General features: G+C 41.9%; 1 protein-coding gene across 1 annotated transcript in view; it reads left to right on the top strand.

Moving 5' to 3' along the window:
- Positions 1-26,296, top strand: part of LOC117510639 (excitatory amino acid transporter 1-like) — a 57,665-nt gene extending 31,369 nt beyond the window's left edge. Inside the window, 8 exon segments of the mRNA XM_034170433.1 lie at positions 16,362-16,452; positions 16,454-16,564; positions 17,914-17,956; positions 21,878-22,146; positions 22,286-22,519; positions 22,609-22,803; positions 25,200-25,334; positions 26,083-26,296. Coding sequence (XP_034026324.1) covers positions 16,362-16,452; positions 16,454-16,564; positions 17,914-17,956; positions 21,878-22,146; positions 22,286-22,519; positions 22,609-22,803; positions 25,200-25,334; positions 26,083-26,296 — 1,292 coding nt within the window.
- The last annotated feature ends 868 nt before the right edge of the window (positions 26,297-27,164 follow it).

The following is a 27,164-nucleotide window of genomic DNA, read 5'->3' as shown; positions in this document are numbered from 1 at the left end:
ACTTTGACTTCCGGATCACCTACCGCCCCGGGACCAAGAATCAACGATCCGATGCATTGTCCCGGGTGCACGAAGAGGAGGTCAAGGCCGAGTTGTTGGACCCCATCGACACCATCCTTCCCGAGTCCACTGTCGTGGCCACCCTCACCTGGGACGTGGAGGAGATCGTCCGGGAGGCCCAGGCAAAGAACCCGGACCCGGGAGACGGTCCGAAGAACAGACTCTACATCCCACCAGAGGCTAGGGCTGCCGTCTTGGACTTCTGCCACGGATCCAAGCTCTCCTGTCATCCTGGAGTGCGTAGGACCGTGGCAGTAGTCCAGCAGCGCTTCTGGTGGGCGTCACTGGAAGCCGACGTCCGGGACTACGTCCAGGCCTGCACCACCTGTGCCAGGGGCAAGGCGGACCATCGCAAGACCAGGGGCCTACTCCAACCCCTGCCTGTGCCTCATCGCCCCTGGTCCCACATCGGCCTGGACTTCGTCACGGGCCTCCCGCCGTCCCAGGGCAACACCGCCATACTGACGATAGTGGACCGGTTCTCCAAGGCGGCCCACTTCGTGGCCCTCCCGAAGCTCCCGACGGCCCAGGAGACGGCAGACCTCCTGGTCCACCACGTCGTGCGTCTGCATGGGATACCGTCGGACATCGTCTCGGATCGTGGTCCCCAGTTTTCCTCGCAAGTCTGGAAGAGTTTTTGTAAGGAGCTGGGGGCCACCGTGCGTCTCTCGTCCGGGTATCACCCACAGACGAACGGCCAGGCAGAGCGGGCGAACCAGGACCTTGAACAGGCTCTTCGTTGTGTCACCTCCACTCACCCGGCGGCCTGGAGTAACCATCTGGCCTGGATCGAGTACGCTCACAACAGCCAAGTATCCTCTGCCACCGGCCTCTCCCCCTTTGAAGCGTGTCTGGGCTACCAGCCCCCGTTATTCCCACTTGTGGAGGGAGAGGTCGGGGTACCCTCGGTCCAGGCCCACCTGCGGAGGTGCCGCCGGGTGTGGCGGACCGCCCGCTCTGCCCTGTTGCAGGCCCGGACGAGGGCCAAGGCCCATGCAGATCGCCGGCGTTCCCCGGCCCCTACATACCAACCAGGGCAGGAGGTGTGGCTATCCACCAAGGATATCCCGCTCCAGGTGACATCCCACAAACTCAAGGACCGCTTCATCGGGCCGTTCCCCATCGCCAAGATCCTCAGTCCGGCCGCTGTGAAGCTAACACTCCCGGCTTCACTGCGGATCCATCTGGTTTTTCATGTTTCTAAACTCAAGCCATACCACACCTCACCGCTCTGCACCCCCGGACCCGACCCACCTCCTGCCCGGATCATCGACGGGGAGCCGGCATGGACTGTTCGTCGGCTCCTGGACGTCCGTCAGAAGGGTCAAGGTTTTCAGTACTTGGTGGACTGGGAGGGTTACGGACCCGAAGAACGCTCCTGGGTGAAGAGGAGCTTCATCCTGGACCCGGCCCTTCTGGTCGATTTCCACCACCGACACCCGGACAAGCCTGGTCGGGGCGCCAGGAGGCGCCCGTTGAGGGGGGGTCCTGTTGTGTGGGCCGCTGAAGAGGAGGTACTGCTGGCTCACCACCACCAGATGGCGCCCTGCTTGGAGTGCGGGCTTCAAGCACAAGAGGGCGCCAGAACCACTGGGAGTGACAGCCGTCAATCATCCTCAACACCAGCTGTCACTCATTCATCTCATCATCATCATCACCATAAAGGCCGGACGGCGACTCCACCTCCTCGCCGAGAAATCTCCTACGATTCGAGGTAAACTTCTCTGCTGTGATTATTGTGAATAATAATCTGATCTGTTTGCAGCTGTTTTTCCTGTTGGTATTCCTTATCTGGGATTTTTGGCGTTTGGTGTGACTGCGACGACTTCGCCTCACACCCCAAAACCGATAAGTGGTAAACAGGAGCTGCACGTGTGTATGATTGGAGGTGGAGGTTCTCCCTCCAAGAGGAATCATTAATCAAGGTTGCTGGGTGTGAGGATTCACACTCACCACCTTCTGTTTCTGTCTGCCAGCAGTACCAGGGCCGACAACGGAGGACAGAGACCACCTGGGGACTCAGGGATTGGCGGCTTCGGTGTTCTTCAGGCCGTTGGTGGTAGAAGCGGTGTGGGCCCCGGCTCTTCCTTCATCCGAGGTCTCCTATCTTCAAGCCTGCCCGCAGTCCTCTTGTGTATGATTGGCAGCACTCTTGTTTATATTACGTTGTGTTCTTGTGCAACATTAAATTGTTACTCCTTCTCTTATCCATTGTCCGTTCATTTGCGCCCCCTGTTGTGGGTCCATGTTACGACACCTTCCCAACAGTCGATCGATATTATCATTAAAGAAAAAATCTGGATCTGATTCAAATTCACAATGGCGAGAGGCAAAATGACTATGATCAAATGTTTCCAAACAAAGCTCCTTTGCAGAGGTAACCTGATTATTAACCGTGATCATTAAATTATATTAAGATTATTTTGTCATCACAATCAACCAATACATACCATTATTAAGCATTTCATCACACTTACATCAATTAAACACATCAAGATCATTCTCATCTTTAATCCACAAGATTTTAGCTTGTTCAGGAGTTCCATTTAATTTAATATAAACTTTACAATTAAGTGTCCATGTAGCCTGTATCTTATTTTGTTTTCTTAACAATCGTGCCTTTCTTGCTATATCAGAATTTCTCTTGGTCAAATATTCATTTATATATACATTCGTTCCTTTTAAGTTCTTAGCTTGTTTTAAGATTTCAATCTTCTGTTTCCTATTTTTAAGCCTCAATAGTGTAACTTTAGGTCGATTTTGACCTCTCCTCGGGAAAAGGTAACTACTGTCAATATCATCAGAATTTATTACGATACCTTTGTCCTTCAAAAAAGAGATCACCTGTTCCTCTACAGATAGGTTGTCCATTTCAGAGGGCTCCTCTCCTGGAGCCACCGCTCTTGCATAACTTCGAGGCTTAATATCCAATCCTGTGATAAGAAGGTCATTTGACTTACACTGCTGTTCTAGATCAGCAATTCGATTTTCCATAGATTTCAATACTCTATCCTTATCCTCATTAGCCCTTTGTAATTCCACCACTTGTTTGGTTAATTCCAAAATCTTCTGTTGTTGTTGCGAAATAATCTTTAATTGGTCAGTTACTTCTTTAAAGGGCTTCATTTGCGCTGACATTTCATTTAACATTTTCCTAATGTCCTCAAGCTCTTCTTCCAAGAACAGAGTACCTTTTTTTGGAGCCATAGCTGATGATCCTGAAGATGAACCTCCAACACCGACAGCAAGAAATTCAACAAGCCGCAGTCGAGGATTTGGTAGGCCGCTAAACCCGGCCTACACGATATAAGCACCTCCTCAAGGCAGACCAACAGCAAATGACCACTGCAAATCTCCCGGCAAAAACAACAGCGGCCCCCTGGATCTGATGGCAGCTGATAAACGCCAACGATGATATCCAGCGACAGAAAAACGACGGATCCAACAGCTCCTGAGATGTTTGACGCTTGCTAACAGCATCATTGCTATTAGCAGCGCCCCAGTCAAGCAACGACCGCAGTACACCAGCCACACTACAGCTGCAGATTTTAACGGCCACACAACAAGTGACTGGACTTCAACAACAATGTTCCAAATAATATATTAACCGCCAGACTTGCTTCGGTCATTTCAATGACTTTCCGATGGTGGTCACAACAACCTTCCACAACAGTGCTAGCTAGCACACAGAATGGATTGTGACGACATCCGTTGTGACATCAATACTCAATTCATACACAATACATACTCACTCTATGCGCTGTATATCTGCCGTTAACCGCTGATATCCGTAACTGACGGGGATTTGCGGCTTGACAGTGGACTGGGACAGTGTGTAAAACAGATATATATTGTGCCCATCATGTCCACATCACAAACTAAAATATGTTGTAGCGAATGCAAACAGATTGGCCACGAACAAAGCGTTTTTATTACATCTGCTTTGCAGCTGATTTGCGGACAATCTGTGAATGCATAACAAACACGTCACGTAAACCCAAAGTATTATGTGTGGCAGAAAGCGACATACCTGCCAGTCAGTGCCGGTCCGGCTGTGTAAATCCACAAAGATAGCTGCTGCAATCCAGGACTTTATTTAACACCAACAAAAGGAAGAGTTGCTGTTTAGCCACAACTCAAGCTGAAGTATCTTTTCTGTGACACTCTCAAAAAAAAAGAAAAAAAAAAAAAAACACCATCTCACCCCCAAGCAGCTTCCCCCCTCCCACTCCCCAAACTCATGAACAGTTAACCCTCGCATGACAAAATGAACATTGACTCTGTATCAACTTATCCAAGTCCAGCAAATGCTCCAGAGGCTGTATTGTTGTATGATAGTGATGCTGAAAGGCCCGAGTGCGCTTCTTTTATGACAGCAATGCAGATGCCGTGCACGTGCAACACATGCGCGATACATTCATAATACACCCGTAATACTGCCGTGATAATCTCATGTGTCGTTTCAGTTTCCTCACTACATGCGTTATATAACCCGTGATTGTTCATCATATATTCGCTATATTATTAATATATCCGTAATTCATACAGGGACATTTGTCATTTTTGGCCATTTTTTGTTGCGGACGACAACGAATGCCTGCAATTTGTATACTCAGTTCATGCGCAATTAATCCTCTCCCCAGTGGGACAGGGCCCTAAGATTTTGCTTGTTTACTAGTGTGCTTGGGGTCATTGTCTTGTTGAAACACCCATTTCAAGGGCATGTCCTCTTCAGCATAAGGCAACATGACCTCTTCAAGTATTTTGACATATCCAAACTGATCCATGATACTGATATGCGATATATAGGCACAACATCATAGTAGGAGAAACATGCCCATATCATGATGCTTGCACCACCATGCTTCACTGTTTTCACTGTGAACCATGGCTTGAATTGCGGGTCGTCTCACAAACTGTCTGCGGCCCTTGGACCCAAAAAGAACAATTTTACTCTCATCAGTCCACAAAATTTCCTCCATTTCTCTTAGGCCAGTTGATGTGTTCTTTGGCAAATTGTAACGTCTTCTGCACATTCTTTTATTTAAAAAAGGGACTTTGCGGAGATTCTTGCAAATAAATTAGCTTCACACAGGCGTCTTCTAACTGTCACAGCACGTACAGGTAACTCCAGACTGTCTTTGATCATCCTGGAGCTGATCAATGGGTGAGCCTTTGCCATTCTGGTTATTCTTCTATCCATTTTGATGGTGTTTTTTCTGTTTTCTTCCACGCGTCTGTGGTTTTTGTCCATTTTAAAGCAGTGGAGATCATTGTAGATGAACAGCCTATAATTTTTGCACCTGCGTATAAGTATTCCCCCCTCTCCCATTCAACTTTTAAATCAAACTACGCTGTTCTTCTGAACATGTCTTGAACGTCCCATTTTCCTCAGGCTTCAAAGAGAAAAGCATGTTCAACAGGTGCTGGCTTCATCCTTGAATAGGGGACACCTGATTCACACCTGTTTGTTCCACAAAATTGACGAACTCACTGACTGAATGCCACACTACTATTACTGTGAACACCCCCTTTTCTACTTTTTTTTTTACTAATAGCCCAATTTCATAGCCTTAAGAGTGTGCATATCATGAATGCTTGGTCTTGTTGGATTTGTGAGAATCTACTGAAATCTACTGGTACCTTGTTTCCCATGTAACAATAAGAAATATACTCAAAACCTGATTAATCTTTTAGTCACATAGCACTACTATTATTCTGAACACTACTGTAGATGAAATAAATAAAATAGAAGGTGGTTCACGAACTACTGTGATACCACTTTTCCAGATTTGACTTCATATAGGCTTTGAAAAATTATGTATTAAAAAAAAAAAGAATTTTGGAGGTGATCCGCATCTGGATTCTGGGTCAGGATTTCACTTTGGACTTTTTAAGGATTATGTCAAAACTACTTCATGGATTCTCACTAAATTTGCACCACAGATAAATATTAGGACATGGAAGACTCCACTGAATTTTGGAGGTGATCTGGAATGTTGACGTCAGAAAAATGCTCTTGATTGTATTGCACTGAAGAGGAGATGTCAAGATCCTCTAAGCAGAAACCTCTGTTTGTGTTGTGAGTACTTCTGCTGTGTTGTTAGATGAACTATTCCAAAACATTATTGTGTTTGTGTGCATTGTGTGAATTTGCAGCAGATGCATTAATTCGGAAGTGTTGTGGCCCCTACATGTGGATTCTCATCTGCTTCAAAATATACTCAATTAGTCCTTGAACCAAGGTCATAAGCTTCTTTCTAAAGGTATTCACAATGTACATGAATGGAAGAGGGACAGTTTCTTTTAGTTTTCAAACTGAAGAGAGGAACCACCAACTAACAGACCCAACATATTTACAAATGACACAATGATGCCGATGTCTCCTAATGTGTGGAGGCATGCAGACCTCTGAAAAAAAGTTCACCAAAATCTTGAACTGAAGCTGAACTTAATGGCCTGGTCACACGGCATACGACGATAGCTAAATGAAGGAAAAAAGCACAAAGTCACAAATTGTCGAGAAAAGGTGGACGAATGAGCTTTCACTTTTCCCATCACTGAATAGCCTGCGAATCAAGAGCGCAAAAGGAACAAAAGAGGAACAAAATGAAACCGAAGCTAATGTTGACCTTGATGCTTTAAATGAAACATTGCTGGAGCCACTGCTGGAGCAGTGTGTGTCTGCATCCTGCTCTGCGTTCCAGGACTCGGCACTGGGACGGAGCTCTGTAGTACCTGAGTCCTGGAGAAGCTGCAAAGAGAAGCACATGATCCGATCCACTGTGGAGATTTGTGCACACATCGTGTGATCCACCTGCTCTGTTGCTCGTCCAGAACAAAAGAGGGATGATCATCTCCTACATCATCAGAATCCTCACTGGTTCAGACTCTGACGACGTGCTGCACACTGCGTTTGCTCCAGTTAAGAAAACTGAAGCGCTTGCTCTGTTGGGAAAGTGTAGTGACACGGACCCACAACGGGGGCGTAAATGAACGGACAATGAAAGAGTCGAATATGAACACTTTTCTGTTGTGAAACAAGCACAACCAAAACACAGATGATTACAGAATTTATGCAAACAGTCAATCTAGAAAGGTGACGTGTGGGCAGGCTCGAGGATAGAAGACGTCTGTCCTGAGAACAACCGGAACTACACGATTTCCTCCGCCACCGAACCTGGAGAATACTGGAGCCGCCAAGTCCCGAATTCCCAGGTGGCCACAGTCTCCGGATGTCGATCTGGTACTGCTGGCGAGGAGCAAAAACAGTAAGAGGGTGGGTGCGTGCACACCCAGTAACAACAACGGTGGAAATATCACCTCCACCTCTAATACAAGAACGTGCAGAGTAATGCAGTTATCTCTCAGGGGGAAAAGGAATGCAGTCCTAGCTCCCAATCACCAGCTCCTGCTGTCCTGAGATTAAACAGGTACTCCTGCAAAAACACGTACAGAACAAAGACTTATGTGTAAGCACACGAACGGCTAAGAGTCGTTACCGTCTACAGGTAGATGATATCTCGGCAGCGAGGGTGGAGATGACATCCGGCTTTTATGGAGTGATGAAATGAAGATGGGTGACAGCTGTCACGAGTTGATGGTGTGACAGCTGTCACTCCCGGCTGTGTCCGTGGCGGCAGCACCCTCTCGTGCCTGAAGCCCGCACTTCAGGCAGGGCGCCCTCTGGTGGTGGGCCAGCAGTACCTCCTCTTCTGGCGGCCCACACAACATGCTCAACATTCATAAGACGCCTCATTTTTACAAAACTAAAACAAAACAAAAAAACACCACCACACACACTACATTCTTCACCAAAATAATACACATTCCAAACATGCCAAATATTTGTCAAATCTCTTAAATACCAAAACTCTAATCATTGTCTGTATGCCCGAAATGTGTGCGTACTCAGTATTTTTTGCGTGTCGTTGCATTCGTAGATTTGCTTGCAGCTGCATATGTTTGCTTTTAATGTATGCGTTCTGTCGAGTGTAGCCCTTGCTACACTCCTGCTGTTTCTTTTTTTTGCTTGATTTTTTTTTTTTTTTTTTTTGCATTGTAGAAATCCGCTATGTTCTCAAAATGGTAAAGCAAATGGCACTCACATTTCCAGATGTACAGCAGGACACACTGCTTCCTTCAGGGCTGGGAACATCAGATCGCACAGTTCAGAGTCCTTCTCTGTCCCACCCAAAAATGTAGAAAATATTGCCATTTAAACTCACAGGCAAACTTAAAATTGCCATTCCTTGTTTCAGCATTGAGAGCGAGACAAAGGGAGAAAGAGAGGGAGAGGGGGGGAGAGGTGGGGGAGAGAGAGAAAAAGAGAGAAAGAGAGAGAAATAGCGCTGTCTTTCTCTCTGCCTTTTTTTTAAACTCTGGTATTTCTGATCACTGGGCACTGCGGCTGTGTGATCATGCAGTCAGTCACACGCACGCGTGTGGGTTCGATTACCAGTTCTGATCACGCACGCACAGGCACTGCATACCTGGATCAGTCACACACACACACACACACGTGCGTGCGTCACCTTTTCTCCAGCTGATTCACTCTGGATTAATGCATTCAGTGTTTGGATGTGTTGTAGCACACGTACATGTGCGCACAAAAGGACTGTCTCATAAATAATTCAGCGACTGAAACGTTGTTCAGAAAAGAATGCAGCCATTTGTGATCACACTGTGGTTTCTGTTTTTATATAAAAATTCAGGAAGTTATATGTTCTATTATGCATTCCAAATCTAAGGTGGAACTCCACTAGTGTATACTAAGTTTAAAATTTAAAATATGTCACACCTCTGTGGATCAAAGCTGTTCACACATGAATGTCCACTGCTGCTGAAACTTTTCACACTTGATTCTCAAAGTCACACTTCTGTAAACTGCCACCTGGTTTGCACAAACCGAGGCGCGGTTTGCTCTGAGAGATCACCACAGACGACACAAAATATTATTACGTCTTATCCGCCCTCAGCAGCTCCACGACAACAAGGCTGATTGCACTCCTGCAAAGCCCCCCTGCTGCGAGCAAATACGCAGCCATCAAGAATCACCTCCTCAAAACTTTGGAACTGTCAGATGCTGAAAGGGCCAGCAGGCTCTTCTCTCTGCATGGGCTGGAGGACAGCAAGCCCTCAGAGCTCATGGACAGAATGCTGCAGCTCCTGAGAGGACACTTTGTCTTGAGAGGACACTTTGCCAGACTTTTTGTGCAGCACCTCCCTCCTAAAGTGCACGCAGCGCTGGCCAACACCACGACCACGGACCGCCATGCGCTGGCAGAGGAGGCCGACAAATTCTTCCTGGCTGGCCAACACCACGGCATGACAGCAGCTGCATTCGCCCCATCACACGCAGCGGCAGAAGCCCCACATCACACACCAGCACCATCTCTCCTGCACAGCAGCACTCACAAACCGGCTTCTGTACTGTATGAAAATGTTCAGCTGGTCAAACAAAGTCAAATGAAACGCTAACGTTACAAAAACTAAGCAAATGATAAGAAACCGACAAGAATGACAGCAAAAGAAAATACAGACAAATTGAGGGTTTCGGAGGCATTCTTTCAAATTTTTTGACACTTTAAAAATCCTGATGAAGCGCCAGCTGCAGGAACGAAGCTGTGCGTAGGTTAAACGATGCCAACAAAAGTCAGTGAAAGTCCATATTTCTTGTTTCAGTTGGGCTTCGTTGCCCTTCGTTTAGTGTCATGTGACTGGGCCTTTAGGCAGAACCAACAAAGAGAACTCACAACTGATGTTACATGAGATCTCTTGGAGGGGTCCATAAGAAGCCTCACTGCAACATTTTGAACTATTTACCAGTGATCCAGAGATGACATACTGAGGCAGAAGCATTGTGAATTACAATAATCTAAATGAAATGTTTCAATTTCAAATGGTGATGCAGCATGCAAAAGGTCACAAGTTCAGGTCTTTGATCAAGCAATGGTATTGTGCATCGTCACATCCACCACGTACTAAATGCTCTGGATCCTGATTGGCATCACCAAAGCAGACCAATACTCCAGCTCCATCCCTACCTCCCAAAGTAGCTATCTGTCTGCTTGAGCCAGTGATACATGGGTGTCCCCTTTACCTCATCCAGTTGCTGAAGTCCTCAGCACTGAGGCACCTGCACTCAGATCATAATCAAGGGAACACACCACATTGCCACAGTGTTGCAGTTGATGTTCGATCACAATGAAAAGCGGTCTTCCTTACCTGGGTCCCTCTCAGTGAGGTGGGCAATGTTTCATAAATGGAAATGTATACCCAATTATCCAGACTGAAGCCTAGATCTGTAACATCCATCCATCCATCCATCCATCCATCCATTTTCTATACCCATTTACTCCAGTTAAGGGTTACGGGGGGGGGGGGGGGGGGGGGGGGGGGGGGGGGGGGGGGGGGGGGGGGGGGTTGGAGCCTATCCCAGCAGTCACAAGGCGTGAGGCGAGGTACACCCTGGACAGGACGCCAGTCTATCACAGGGCAGATCTCTAACAGTTCATTGAATTAGAAACAGAAATGGCGCTGTCAGTGACCTCAATGACAAAAAAATCGCTGTGGCACAAACATGACCAATTCAGGTCTGGCTTAGATATACATACCTCCTTTGTACCTCAGTCAGTATACAGTGATCAGTTGTGGCAAAAGCTGTCCAGACAGCCAACAGCACGCAGAGAAAACTGTGCACTAAGATATCATTAGAGAGACTGAGAAGTTTCAGTGGACTCCAACTGGGGAAAACCAAACTAATATTTATCAAGAATATTCTGTTCTGCCAAGACTAAACAACTGTTACACATCCAGCACTGGATTGTTATCATTTGTGCAGAACAGAACTCCATCTAACTTGTGCATAGTCTATCTTTAGGAAAACTACAGCATTTATTTGCTCAGTGTCACTGAATGCTAACTGGATTTCAGATGGAACCCTTGTGTGAAGTTCCCCTGTATGTTGGCCTATATTTTTTTGATGAATCTGCCCAATATGGGAAAAGGTAATTCTCCTCGCTCTCCATCAGTCACTCTTTCTTTTATTTGAAAAGACGGAATTGGCAAAGCTGTGTTCACTGTTGCCTCGACAACAGACCAGCGATCATTGTGTCCAACTTTGTCAACAAGTTTTCCCAAGGCTATCAAAAGGAGGAACAGGGGGAAAATTACATTTTGGGGGTGGGGGCATGGAGAAGAATTAGGGCTGAAATGAAAGAGGATTTCAGCAATAAGACCAGAACAAGAGAATGAGGGAGGGAAGATGTGTGCTTAGAGAGGAGGACGGGGGGGGGGACCTGAAATAAGATGTGACGATAAAGTAATGGCAGACAGGAGGTGAGGAAGTTGGGAAAGGATAATGAAGGAAGAAAGGGAGGATGCGAGGATCAAGCAGAACTGGATAAAACTCAGTGGGATGTACATTCATTAATTTTCTATACCCGCTGATTCGAATTAAGCGTCACAGGGGAGCTGGAGCCTATTCCAGCAGTCACTGGTCAAGAGGACAGGTCGCCAGTCCATCGTCACATGGAAATATACAAACACATAAATGGACTGCATTTATATAGCACCTTTCCATCTGCATCAGACGCTCAAAGCGCTTTACAAATAATGCCTCACATTCACCCCGATGTCAGGGTGCTGTCATACAAGGCGTTCACTACACACCAGGAGCAATGGGGATTAAAGACCATGCCCAAGGGGATTTAGTGATTTTCCAGTCAGGCTGGGATTTGAACCAAGGATCTTCTGGTCTCAAGCCCAACGCCTTAACCACTAGACGATCACCTCCCCACTAACCCATAATTTATTTTATTCCACAAGAGCACAGGGGAAAACATGCAAACTCCACACAGAAAGGACCAGGTGGGAAGCGATCCCAGGACCTTCTTGCTGTGAGGTAACAGTGCAAACCACTTATCCTGCCTGTGGGACTCACACATACCATCAAAATGTCTCATTTGAAAGGAATGCACATCTACGACCACACAAAGCCCGTTTGCTTTGTCCCTCTCTGAATGAAAATAATGGGCATAATAGGGCCTGACACTTCCAAAATACACGGCCCGCCACCTTCATGCCTATTGATAAAGCTTGTCTTTTTAAATCCACTTTTTTTGAATACTTGTTTCTTTTAACTACCATTATCCCTGCAAAGTCTTTATTGTTCAGGCAGTCGAGGGCACTTGATCCAAGGTTCTGGAATTCAGAAACTTCATCATGATTTGCATACTTTTATTTATTTATTTTTTTAATGGCAGTGGTTTATATTAAAAAAAAAATCAAAAACAAACATGAGACCCATGCTTATTGAGTCTTATTTGCTGTTTATTCATCAGGCCTATATGATAAAAATCACCATGTTTTTGGTTATGTACCCAATGTATATGTTGCAGGAACCTTGGAATGCAATGCAGCTGCACACAGCAGCAGAGGAAAACAGTCTTCTTCAGTTCATTATCCTAAAGGCAACAGGAAAATTTTAATCAAGCAATATCTCCTTTTAAAATTATCCTGATTGTTTGGTTGATTGACTGATGGATAGAAGATCTATGGGTTGTTTTTTTGCACAGTATCTGCAGTGTCTCAGTTGCTTTCACTGCATTGCTGTTGGCAGGGTAAACGTGCACACACAGCTTTTAATAGCACAAAATGTCCTTTCTGTATTTTGAATGTGCACAGACTAAAAGATTCCTGTTGAAGTCTCATTTAAAATACCAGTAAAGCACTTTTTGTTGCATCAGAATTCATTTTAATATTCCTCAGACCAAAGTGGCTGCAGGCATCATCCATCTTTCCCTCACTTTCTACAAATTTGTCATAAAATGGGTTAACAGTTAAACTTATAACATTCAGGTTCGTTGGGACCATGTTGGTGTCAAAGCCTATATTTTAGGCTCACAAGGTCAAAGGTTAAAAACACTTGAAGAGTTTTATCATCGAGACATTACTTGTGAATGTGATAACTTGTGATTGCTGCCCAGGCTTATATATGTGCAGGTATATTACATCACAGGACTCCCAAGAACCCTACTAACAGTGAATTATAATGCCTATAATGCTTGCTCTGCAATACTGCTTTTTTGTTCTCCCCCTTCATGCAGTGGCGGAACCAAGGGGGGGCTTAAACTTCCCCAATAATGAGCCAAGCTCCCCCCAATAATTCTGCCAATAATGTGAAACCGACTGACATATTTGTGGATCTCAACTGCAGTTTTGCGCTGAGAATGTCTCAATATTGCGTAACTGAGCAAAGTGATTAATGTGTGTGTTCGGTGATCCACCAATGCTAAATCACCCTTCACAAACAGAATTTTCAGTTTGCAAATAAATATTTATTTGTAAAAACCCACACACAAGTTACAAATCAGAAATTTGTGTTGTGGATCACAAAGCACATGTACAAATCAAAGGATATTTGTAAATCACCCTCTGTGCATTTGCAAGTATTAATGAGACAAATTTAAATCCATACTCCAAAAATGTAGGTTTCCTAAATTTTTATTACGGCCACTCTTAAAACTTCACTTATCTTTATAATTTTATTACTGGTAAATTTTAGAATTGCTTTAGATGAAATATACTTATTATCTCACAGGAATATATCACAATTATCTGGGAACTACTTCAGTTTGTATACCTATGTGCAAGTTTACTGAACTTGCAATCATTCTAAGTAACGTGTGTGTGCACTGATACCACATTTTAGAGGAGCACGGGTGACTAAAACATATACCTTGGTATTTATAAAGCAATTTACTATATATTGTTCATTTCGATGACATTTTATGGAGCACCTCCAACTTTTACCCCAGCCCCCCCTCAGGCCCCCCAACAAAAATTTTCTGGTGCCGCCACTGCCTTCATGGCACAATGCTTGCAAACACCTTACTCTGCTTCTGCATCCAGAACAAACTCACATCACACTTGAGGAAATGCCACAGTGATTAAAGACATTAGGGTGACACATTTTGCACAGCCAGACTAACCACAAAACACTTTTGCACTGTTGCTGGTTGCTCAAGTAACAGTTTTTTCAAAGAGTTTATCCATGCAATTGAAGTAAGAATACATGAACTGTATTAGAGCTGTATAAACTGGATATCTTCACTCAAACCGGACCAAAGGAAAAGTCCCAGTGTTTTTGTATGGTTTTCCATATAATAAACACTGTATATAATGGATTTTGTACAAGGGAATTTTCGCTCACATGGGACATGGGATTTTTCTGCCTCATCGTAATGCGGTCCCATTAACACCCCTTGCCATATATCGGACAGAGCCGTCTGTACAGAGTCAGTACAGAGGTATTAAATGCAGTTCAGCACTGACACTCACCGATTCGATGAAAGTGGTTTCCTTGATTAAAAGGCCGGCCATAATTTTTTTCAAACTGTGCTCAGACACGGTACCTAAACGAGGCAGGCCTTAATTCAAGGTCGGTGATTATTAACAAAATACTGCTTGTTGCCTGCCACTGTAATCTGGTGTTAAGTTTCACACATATTCCTGGATGTGGTGAACCAAACTGCTTTAGATCAAAGCCCTCTGTGTGGCTGCAAACCCCGCGCACCTGCTAAATGACTGCAAAAGGCTGTGACTTGTCACTTATCTAGTTTCATTCCTTCCTCTCCCATTATATTTTATTTAATAGTTTTTTGCAGTGCGCCCGCTGATTACATTTTCAATCATGGATCAAATACATTGGCAGAAAAGTCCACAAATATGATCAACTTTACAACATGGAGTCAAGAAAAGATGCTCAAATGACCCGCAGTTCATGGACGAGAAATTGTACGTATATCGTTGGTTTGGAGGTTGATGATTGTATAAAAAAGTGCAGCTCATTGAGGGACAAATTAATCCAGAAAAGGCTCCTGTCCTGCTGTAAATTGCATAAAGAACGAGACGGAGAACTTAAAAGGGTCACATGAACGTCAAAGTAATTACATGGCCACAGAGTTACAGAAATCAGGCTTTAGGATTTTAAGGTACCACTCCACAGCGGGACTTAGGAAAAACAGTGACTCAACCAAATGTAATCTTTTTAATGCATATAATGTCCAGCGCTTATGTTAAGGCAGGGTGTTGTACACAAAGTACAGAGGTTGTCCTGCATTGTAGACAAGTTTTGACGCAAAGATTAATTGAGGCAGCTCCTAATTTCCAGGTCAGGCTTTTATCAAGGAAATACAAAGCCTAACTGGAGATGGGGATTCCCCATAGATATCTCGGCGCCTCCTGGCTGTAGCAATCTGTTACATCCATATAATGGATTTTGTTCTTTATAAGTAATATAGTATATAAATGGATTTGTCCATGTTATACATATAACGATTTCAGTTTATAATGGACAAAATTCACTGGTCTACCTGAGTTTTACTGTATTTTCATATTTGATTAATCTGTGGATTAAATGTCAAAAAATAAGAAAAATGCCAGTGTTTCCCAAAGCCCAGGACGATGTGCTCAAATACTGTATTTTGTTTTGTCCATAATGTGAAGTTATTTAGGTTATTGTCAGAGAGAAGGAACAAAACTAGTAATGAAACTACAAAAATACTCACATTTAAGTTGAAAATTTAAAAAAATACTTTTTTGCTGTTGTTTTCTTTTTGTTTGTTTTTTATGTGTCAAAAAATGACTCAAAATGATTAATCTATGTAAATTGTTGGTGATGAATTTAGTAGTTGATGAATTATTGATTAATTGTTGCAGTTGTAACTGTAAGTACGTCCGTGTGACTACAGAGATGTTGTACATTGGATCTGTCCCTGGGTGGTGGTGATAGTGTTGTTTTCTCAAAGGTCAGAGATTGTGTTTCTTTCCCAGTCGCTGCCCCAGTTTGTTCTCACAGATAGGCAGATAAACCTCATGGGTGTATTCACTTTTCCCAGGTTATCTCTACGCACATGGGGCCAAACTCTTTTGAAACATGTATGTCACACGAAGGTCACAGAACAATGTGACTCCTGTCATTTATAATTAGGACGTTACTTTTTTGTGGACAGAAACCAGCTGGAGCATATGAGACTCAGATACTGTATGCAGTACGCAGAACACACAAACTAATAAATCTGTATGTGAAACATACCTTCATTGTAGTAGGTGGCATGATGCCACATGGCTTTCATAATATTTATGAAGGACTCACCCTTTAACATCACTATATATACATCACTCCTCATATCTACATGCTTTAAGTAACATGAGTATATTTATCAGTCATGAAGTATGTTTGATATTTCTACACAGAAGATTAACACTGGAGTGATGATATAAAATGTCTCTTCCAGGTATGGCTGCACTGGACAGCCGTGCCTCTGGTAAGATGGGTATGAGGGCGGTGCTTTACTACACCACCACGACCTTCATTGCTGTGTTCTTGGTATCGTCTGGTGCTGATCATTCACCCTGGAAAAGGATCGAAGGATGAGTTTAAAAGGCAGCAGCAGGTTGAGCAGGTCAGCCCTGCCGACGCCTTCCTGGACCTCATCAGGTACCACTCAGTGTTTTTCTCAAAGAATTTTTTATTTCCATTGTTGTTGTTGTCATGTGTTTTTTTTGTTTTTTTTTTTGGTTTGCCACACACTGGTGTCAGAAATTTCCAAATGGTTCAAAAAGTGACCACAGTATTATTACCCAGATGAAGAAGTTGAGCCATCATAATCACATGAATCTCTGAAGAACAGGAAGACAGTCTTACAAATTTGTGTCACATGTGCATGACCATGTAACTATGCTGCCATCGTGCGTACAGTAGTGTTCAGAATAATAATAGTCCTATGTGACTAAAAAGATTAATCCAGGTTTTGAGTATATTTCTTATTGTTACATGGGAAACAAGGTACCAGTAGATTCAGTAGATTCTCACAAATCCAACAAGACCAAGCATTCATGATATGCACACTCTTAAGGCTATGAAATTGGGCTATTAGTAAAAATAACCCACACCTGCACAGTTGTACAATGGCTTAGCCCAGGCACACATCTTTCAATATTATTGTTTGAGCAGAATTATGTTTTGCAACATTTATACATACATTCTAATTCTATTCTTTTACAACATGAATTGTATGGACATTAATAACATGCAACACAAAAATGTGTTTAATGCCAGTTTTTTGTGCGCCCCCCCATACTCTGGATCCTGGGTACATAGTAACCTCCCCCCAGTCCGACACCTCTGATGATGACAAACATCTTTACATGCCTGTTACAAATAGTATTTAAGTTTATTTCAGTACATTTAAAAATTGTGTTGACAGTAGCAAAACGATAACAAGCAACATATCCAAAACAGACAAATATGTGAGTAAAATCAAGTCAACATAAATAAAATCCTCACTCATGAAGAAAAAGGTATAGGCTAATGCCAATGATTATTATGTTCACCCTTCTCATATTTAAACTTAAAAGAAAATGTCAGCAACATGAAAAACATGACATTACAACATAACAAAAAAAAACAACACATCTTTTGTTGACCATATGGTCAGATACACATTTACATCCATTCATACATGGGAAATACTGTGTGTGTGTGTGTGTGTGTGTGGTGTGTGTGTGTGTGTTGTGTGTGTGTGGTGTGTGTGTGTGTGTGTGTGTGTGTGTGTGTGTGTGTGTGTGTGTGTGTGTGTGTGTGTGTGTGTGTGTGTGTGTGTGTATACAATTGTAAAAAAAAAATGGGGTAAAAACGAAAGGGAGAAGCCGAAGGGACTTACTATGTAAATAAATAAAAGCTGTGAAAACAAAACTACACAGCTGTTCCAGTCCTAATCGTAACTGGGTTTATTATTTTACTTTAAGTCCTGTGTATAATTGTCTGTGCTCTTCTGTGCATTTCAGAAACATGTTTCCTCCAAATCTTGTTGAAGCATGCACCAAACAGGTAATACCTCCCTCCACATTCTGTGCTCCCCTTGTCATGCTGACATACATGAAATGCTTATTATTTTTCTGATCATCTCTCATCATCCATATGGGAGTGTTCAAATGGGCACCGCTGTCTGTATGTGTTAGCCCTGTGATGGACTGCTGATCTGTCCAGGGTGTACCCGGCATCTCACCCAGTGTATGCTGGAATAGGCTCCAGCGCTCCCTCCCCCCGCGACCTCTAATGAGATAAGTGAAAGAAAATGGTTGGATGTATGGATGGTTACAACGTCACCTATACAGAGATTCTGTATGGTTTTTACTGTCTTTGTGTGTGTGTGTGTGTGTGTGTGTGTGTGTGTGTGTGTGTGTGTGTGTGTGTGTGTGTGTGGGTGTGTTGTGTGTGTGTGTGTGGTGTGGTGTGTGTGTGTGTATTCCTGTAATAATTATCAGAGATGTATGCAATGCTAGGAACTAATGTAATCTAAATTAGCTGCCACAATGAAATGACATCAAATTTACAGTCCTGGGGGGAAAAATGCACAACCTAATACAACCCCAAAACAGAAAATGCTGGTACAATATAGAAAATGAAAATAAATAAAGAAAAAATAAGGAAAAACATGCTGTGTTTCTTATATTTGCTTTGACTTCTATTTCATTGCAGACACTATAAACCCAAGATATTTCATGTTTTGCATACTCTACTTCATTTCATTTGTTAATATAGGTGTGCAACACAATTCAAAACAATTGGGATTATTATTATTATATATATATAATTATATAATAATATAATCCTATATAATTATTTAACACTTTGTAACTTTGACATTCCTTCTCAAAACACTTAAGACATTTTGGAGTCCATACCAAGCGATGAACCATTTCAGGTTTTATTCCTGCAAACACATCTTCAGGTGTTCAACAGACTGAGAATGTCATTGTTGCAGTTTTCATTTAAAAATTCTCCACACATTCTCTGTTGTGCACAGGTCAGGAGTGCAGGCAGACAGTCCAGTACTCATACCCTCATCTTCTGCAGCAATGCTAATGTAATGTGTGCAGAATGTGGTTTTGTATTGGTTGTTGAAAAATACATGGACATTCTTGGAACAGATGTCTTAAAGGCAGCATATATTGCTTTAAAATCTCAATGTACTTTCCTGCATTAATGGTGCCACCACAAGTGTAAATTACCTTTGCCAATGGCACTGGTACAACCCCATACCGTGACAGACCCTGGCTTGTGCACTTGTTGCTGATACCTGATGGACCTTTTCATCTTTACTCTGGAGCATATGGTGTCCATTTCTTCCTACTTCCTACATACTGAAATACTAGTTCATCTGACCACAGCACATATTTCCACAGTGCAATTGTCTGAACCAGAGGCCTCTGAGCCTATAGAAGTTGATGCTGCTTTTAGACAAGGTTAGCATTGAGCTTCTTTTTTCACACTGAAGTTTTTAATGACTTGTTTTTGTTTGTTTGTTTGTTTAACTCCATATTGTAGTCTTTGCTAAAGGTTTTCCAAATTAATCCCATGCCCGTCTGGTTATATCAGCTATTAATGAATGACTGTTCTTGATGTCTTGCTGTCTGAGAAATTTGAGATCACGCGTGTTCAGCTTAGGCATGCACCCTTGCCCTTTATGCACTAAAATTCCTCCATCTCTGCTCCTCAAAGACACAGTCTTTCATGGATACTGCTTTTGTACCAAGTCATGATTACGACCACCTGCTCACATCACCTGTTTGAAATAACATCATTTTATTTTGATACTTTTTAAAATCATTACTAGTGCTAAACTGGCCCATCCCAACTTTTTTTGGAATGTCTTGCAGGCTTGAAATGTAGGAATAGATGTACATTAACACATGAAATGAAGATAACCACAGAAGACAAGAAATATCTTTGGTTCATACTGTCTGCAATGAAATAAATGTCAAAGTAAATCACTGCATATATTTGAATGCATTTCCCATATCATCACAACTTTTTCTAATTCAGGACGGTACAATTGTGGCTGTTGTCTGTAGTAATGTTTTACATGTGACATGTAAAACATTTGAAAACTAGAGCACCCCACTCGTAGAGCACAAACCTCCGCCACTAGTTTCCAATTCCACACATTTTACCTTGGAAAAAATTTTCAAGGTCAATGTCCTGTTAGAAGTGGCTTTTCATAAGCTAAATTAGATGTGATCAAATGTCAGGAATATGTATTTAGTTCATGCACTTGAATCAAACTTTTTTTTTGTGGTGTTGTCAGTTTCTTTTCTTTTCTTTTTTTTTTTACTTTTTCATTTTCTGAATTCTTTTTCAGATCATTTTCACAGAACATTGATTATCTCTGCTATGCACAATTTGTCATTGTTTTTTGACACTTTCCGACTGATAACTGGAAGATAGACAAACAGACATAAATTTTGGTGGTGTAGGTAAATTCATAACAGAAAAATGAGAGTGAGTGAGGCACTTTTCATTGGGATATGATGCAAAATGTACACCAAATGGGCTTTGCAATATCAAATTAAAATGTCCACAAAATCCACAAACCACATCAGATCCGGATCATACTGTATCAGGTAAGACATAATTTAAATGGGGTTTTCAATGTTACATTTAAATGGCCAGAGAATCTGTAATCTGGATCAGATCTGGGGTCAAACCTTGTCAGTTGATAGAGGATGCCATCCTACATAATGCTATCAAGTATGAAAGAAATTCAATCTTTTTTGAGAAAGGTATGAATTTTTGGAAATTTGTTTAATGTTAAAGATTAGGAATTTTTCCAAAATTTTTCATGACTTTGACCTATGACCTTGAAAATGTAATCAGTTCTTGCCTATCAGGATATGAATCCTCTGTAAAAATGTCATAACCATATATGAATATTGTGGGTTACAGGCTGTTCACAAACAGACAAACAAACAGGGGTGAAAAACATTACCCTCTGCCCAACTTCGTTGGTGGAGGTACTATAAAAAACACCTGAATATCTCATATTTATTTATAAATAACTATAAATCAATTGTGACAACTTTTCACTTTTAAAAATACAATGTTTGTGTGTGGTGGAGGGGGGGGGGGGCATATTTTCTTTTAGTGGTTTCCTGCAATTCAGAAGAAAAGTTGGGCATATTTAATGACGTTACTACAACAAGTTTACAACTGCATGATCAACAACAGTTTTCTTCATGTTATATACCGGGTACATTTACAAACAAATCAGGATTTCTGTTAATGCTATTGATGGGAAATTTTGTTTTATTAATTTTACAATGTTTATACCTTGATGATTTGTTCCATGATTTAAACAGAAAAAAATTACACTCAAGCTTCTTTTGTCACAATGAAGAACAAACATTAAATGTACATATTAATCACAATACTATGATGACTACAACTTTTGACAAGTACTCCCATTTCTTATAATTTGCTCTCTCAACCTGTAACCAAGGGTTCTGTTGTTGTTGTTGTTGTTGTTGTTCTGTTCATGATCTAGTTCTAATACGTATGCTACAAAACTAGATCTTGTACTCATGTACATGTACCATCAAAGGAATTGAAAAAAAAAAAGTTTTGTTTTTTTGGTTTGTTTGTTTGTTTAAGATCTGAAAATTGCTTGTGGCTTGCATCTGATAGAGGGACCAGATATAATTACATCAGTGTTACTTTCATGTTCTCAAACACAGCCTACCTTTTAATCAACTGTGAGTGTGTCAGGGCAAAACTGTATGTTTTCTGTGAAAGATTTAAAGAAAAAATGTATTTACATAAATTAAAATTTAGTTCTGTTATGTTCAAAAAGCTGCAGCTCTTACTGTCACTAACCATTAAAATATAATAATAGGCATAGTTCTTAAATGTAAGTATTACTGTTATTCTGGAATAAAGTATTTACATGTAAACCTGTCCTTTTTTCTGCAGTTCAAGACACAATATGGCAAGAGAGTTGTCTATGTGACAGTGATGGTGAATGAAACCTTGTTCACACTCAATGGTAGCCAAGAGTTGACACGAGAGGAGGTGATTCCAGTGCCAGGAACAGTTAATGGAATCAACGCGCTCGGCCTGGTGGTGTTCTCTATGTTCTTTGGTCTGATCATCGGCAAGATGAGGGAACAGGGTCAACCCCTGAAGGATTTCTTCGACTGTCTCAACGAAGCTATCATGAAGCTGGTCTCCATAATCATGTGGTAAGTGCAAGGAAAGAAGGACTGGATGGATCTGCTCATCCATGGATGGATGGATGAAATAACTGGTAAGAATTCTTGACTGAATGAATTATTGAATTTTGAGAAACACAAATTTAGTATGACATGTTTTACTTCTCAGGTACGCCCCTGTTGGTATCCTGTTTCTGATTGCTGGTAAGATTGTGGAGATGGATGACATTACAGCCATGGGTGGCCAACTAGGCATGTACACTTTGACGGTCATAGGTGGCCTCCTCATCCACGCCGTTATTGTCCTGCCAACACTCTACTTCATCATCACCAGGAAGAACCCCTTTGTCTTCATTGCTGGGCTGCTGCAAGCACTCATCACTGCTTTGGGTACCTCCTCTAGGTGTGTGGAGATGTTCATCATTGTCACTGTCACGTATAAGTCAAAATTCACTACTCCCTAATCACAGACTTCTTTCTTTCCTTCCACAGTTCAGCCAGTTTGCCCATTACTTTTAAATGCCTGGAAGAAAACAACAATGTAGACAAGCGAGTAACCCGTTTCGTACTCCCTGTTGGTGCCACCATAAACATGGATGGCACAGCCCTATATGAAGCCCTGGCAGCCATTTTTATTGCTCAGGTCAATAATTATGACCTTAATTTTGGACAGATTCTCACCATCAGGTATGCAACACAGTTTACTTGCAGAGCTTTATTCATCTTTAAACCACCCATGACTTATTCATAGGCTTTAGAAAAGCCAAGGCATGTACCCTGTAAAATGCAGCAAACAATTAGAAAGGCGGGTCAGTATGATTCCCACTCCAATTTGTTAAAACAATAATTCAAAAACAATAACTACCGTCATCTTTTAAGTCTTGTAACTAACTGTAATTAAAAGATCATGTCAAGAATATTGATGAACCAGATAAATCCATAACATAACTTTGGGGAGGTGATGGTCTTGTGGTTAAGTGTTAGGCTTCAGACCAGACGACCCTCAGTTCAAAACCCAGCCAAACCGGAAAATCACGAAGAGCCCTTGGGCAAGATCCTTAATATCCTAGTTGCTCCCAGTGTGTAGTGAACGCCTTGCATGGCAGCACCCTGACATCAATGTGTGAGTGTGAATGGGTGAATGTGAGGCATAATTGTAAAGCTCTTCGAGCCTCTGATGCAGATGGAAAAGTGCTTCATTAATGCAGTCCATTTACCATTTGTTTTGTCTATGTAATATCCCATAGACATGTCTGCCACCTGCTGGATGATTAGTGTATGTGGATTGATGAAGACAGAAACAGGTGTCATTTTTAGTGAGAGGGACAGAGTCTTTCTCCACAGAAATTTGCTAAATCAAAACAAAAAGGTCACAGCAAGAAGGTCATGGGATCGCTTCCCACCTGGTCCTTTCTGTGGAGAGTGTTCATGTAGGTTCCCTCCGGGAGCTCAGGCCTCATCCCACTACCAAAGACATACAGGGGTTGGTGAACTGAAAACTTTAAATACATTAAATGTGACACAGTTTTAATATTTGCCACCATTTATGCGATATTGTATGGTCTGAAATCTCACACAATTGACCAATCAGATTGAGGAAAAAAATGTAATTCGATTAGAATGCAAAATTTACACCAATTTCAATATTAAATTCAAATGTTCACAAAATCCACAACCCAGATCAGGTCCAGATCAAACTTTGTCAGGTAAAACATAATGTAAAATATACATTAAATGGGGTTTTCAATGTTACATTTAAATGGCCACAAAATCTGTAATTTGGATCAGAAAACTTTAAATTGACCAATGATGTGTGTGCGAGTGTAAATGTTTTTGTATATGTGACCCTGCGAGAGTCTTGTGTCCTGTCCAGAGTGTCTCTTAACTCTTGTGCTATGATTGCTGGGATAGGCTCCAGTCCCACGTTTGTAATAAAGCAGGCGTGCTTGACTCCAGAAATAACAGATTTTGGGTGCAAGTTAAAAAAAAAAGATCAATCTGACGTGGGATATTATTTTTCACAGCTTAGGTCCGAAACACTTCGTGCAGTGGACTGGTCCAATAAAGAAAAATAATTATGAGAGCAGCTTGAGAGTGTGGTCCTTCACATCAGAGTGATAGAAATTTAAGTATGCACAGGCCAAGGTGTGGTCCAAAATTTCAAGGACATCCACTAATAAAAGAGCAAAGTGGACCCAGAATGTTGTGGACTGTGTCCAACAGGGGGAAAAGTGACAATTTAATCCTCAGTAACTTTTTGTGGTCTTGTCAGACCATGAATAAATTATGCACTGCTTTAACCTACAAAGGACTGATATAAGTTCCAGAAACCTTGGCATCACAAATACTCATAAAAAAAGTTTATGACTATGAATTCATGGATGATAATAAGTCTTACACAATCCACAACGCAACAGTTTGCAACCTAATTGGCAACTACACTGTCAGTTTTTGTATCTGAAAGTGCTGATGGGCATTACTTCAGTATTTGAAATAACTCTGTGACCTTCTCACTCGTGTGACAATGATAGAGCAACTGGCCTTTGTTAAGTCCTTGAAGATATTTTGCTGCTCATCCAAGTGAGTTTTTGATTTTTACACCAAACAAACTGCAGAAAATAGTGAAACATCATGAAGACTAACAAGAGTAAACTTCTGAATATCTGGATAACAGAGAGGATTCATCAGTTGATATGTTACAGAGGGATGACGAAATCTAAACACCAGAACAGGCAACAGTGGCCTTCACGGCCACTAGGAATCGACAATTACCAACAAGGCTTCACCCACTGCTTGATAGGCTGGTCTGTCTTTGCATTATGTTATGGTCATTGTGCATGTTAAAAGATGCCATCATGGCCCAAACTAGGATGTCTTCACCTGTATCTACCAGAACTTGAAATGTCAAAGCTGAATATCTTGTACTTTTTATGGTGTTATTTAAAGAAATTTTGTGGACTGACTGACTGACCAACTCCATTAGCCCTACGTTTGCACTGCTACTCACAGGGAACATTCTTTTACTTATCTTGCTTGTGTCACACTGTAGTGTTTAACCGTTTGTCTTTGGACTTTGTCATCAGTATCACAGCCACGGCAGCCAGCATAGGAGCAGCTGGAATCCCACAGGCTGGACTAGTCACCATGATTATCGTGCTGACGTCTGTGGGTCTGCCCACCGACGACATCTCACTCATCATTGCTGTGGACTGGTTCCTGTAAGTACTGGATACACGTGTTCCCAGTGTTTAGAAACATATAAATATGCTGTAAGTGTTAATTTACCAAACAGAAGTCAAGCTTTTTGCTCAAGTTGATCTTCAGGGTTTTTATCTATTTATTTTTACTGATCTGGACATGAAACAGTGTAGTATGAGTTCAAGCAAGTCACATCCAGGGAGGTTTTAGAGGCCTATGGGATCAGTTTGACACGTTGTATACTCTTACAGAACATCGTGAGACACTCCCCTCACATCCCATATCCTTCAGTTCATCCTTTTTTATTTAGTAGATATCTCCTCTGAAGCTCATTGGCTGTGATGCGCCTTGTGATTTGAAAATGACCTGAAAGTATTACAAATATGGCACATTTTTTTGTGTGAACACAGGGAGACACTCCACATTGATAACATTTAGATACCCTGAGTATGAATGTTGTATATTCAGCACCCCCCCACCCCCCCCCCCCCCCCCCCCCCCACACACACACACACACACACACTTTAGTTAGCTCCTGTCCTTTCCTGTCATTTTCAAGTGGTTGTGGCTGATGTGCACCCCCCCCCCCCCCAAAAAAAGTCTGGTTCTTCTCTGGGTTTTTCCTATCAAAGTGGAGTTTTTTTTTTTCCTGTACACTGAATTATATAATAAAGAGTACATAGTCCAGACGTGTTCTACAGGTAAAGTTAATTGAGATGACGTATGCTGTTATTTAGCACAACATAATTAAAACTGACTTTTCTGTAGGGATCGATTGCGCACGGTAACCAACGTTCTTGGAGATTCCATTGGCGCAGGCATCGTGGAACATCTATCTCGCCACGAGTTGCACAACAAAGATGCGGAGCTGGGGAAATCTGTCATGGAGGACAGAGCCAAGAAACCATATCATCTCGTCTGCCAGGAGAATGAGCACGAGAACGAGAACGAGAAACCTCTTCATTCTGAAACCAAGATGTAGGAGTGGTTTCTCTGTGAGGACAAGTATTAGGGAAAATTTTGAATTACATATAACCATTTACTGCAAGACTAATATCAGCTGATGAACTTTAAAAGTTTTAAAATGTTTTTGTAGGAGCACAGTGTGTGTTTTATGACCCAAGATGAGTTCCACGAGCAAAGACGAGCTGATAGGACCTTCCTGGGCAGAGCACAGATCTCAAATGGTTGACTGTAGTACTGTTTTTTCTTGGAATGTGTGCTCTGATGTTTAAGTGTACAATATCAGCCAAAAGGCTGGCAGTTGTTTACCGGTGATAATGAGCTACTCCCAATCTTGGCTGTCTGGCCTGCCGAATACGTCCAGTGCCCCTCAGAGCTGTAATGGCTATTTTCCATTGTTAGAGGTCAGTATTTCTACAAAAACAAAACGGCTGATAAACTTTTTGTTGTTTTTGCTGTACTTCAAACACCAGTGCAATGAAGTGGTGTTGTAATATCATGCACAAACACTGAAGAGAGCAGGGCATTTTGTTTTTGTAAAAGATGGCTTCTTTCCAGTTTTTTGTACATATGTCAGCAGCTTTATGTTGTGGAATTTATCAGTTTTATATTGTGACAGACTGGATGAATGAATTTTTTCATCTAATACAACACTGAAAAAAGTGCTACTTTGGATCAACTTAAAAAAATTGATGTAATTTGTTACAGCTAATTTTTTTAGTTTCTCATAATGTATATTTAATGATTTTGTAAAGCGATTCCAGCAGATTTAAACTGGAAACCACAATTTTCCATTAGACCAATGTAAATAAGTACTTTGAATGAAGTGCACTGTTTCACTTTTTTCAGTGAATGAAAAGGGCCTTTTATACATACATTCCAATGAA

Source organism: Thalassophryne amazonica, chromosome 5, assembly GCF_902500255.1.
Source record: "Thalassophryne amazonica chromosome 5, fThaAma1.1, whole genome shotgun sequence".
Taxonomy (NCBI): domain Eukaryota; kingdom Metazoa; phylum Chordata; class Actinopteri; order Batrachoidiformes; family Batrachoididae; genus Thalassophryne; species Thalassophryne amazonica.
This window is presented reverse-complemented; position numbering and strand designations above follow the sequence as displayed.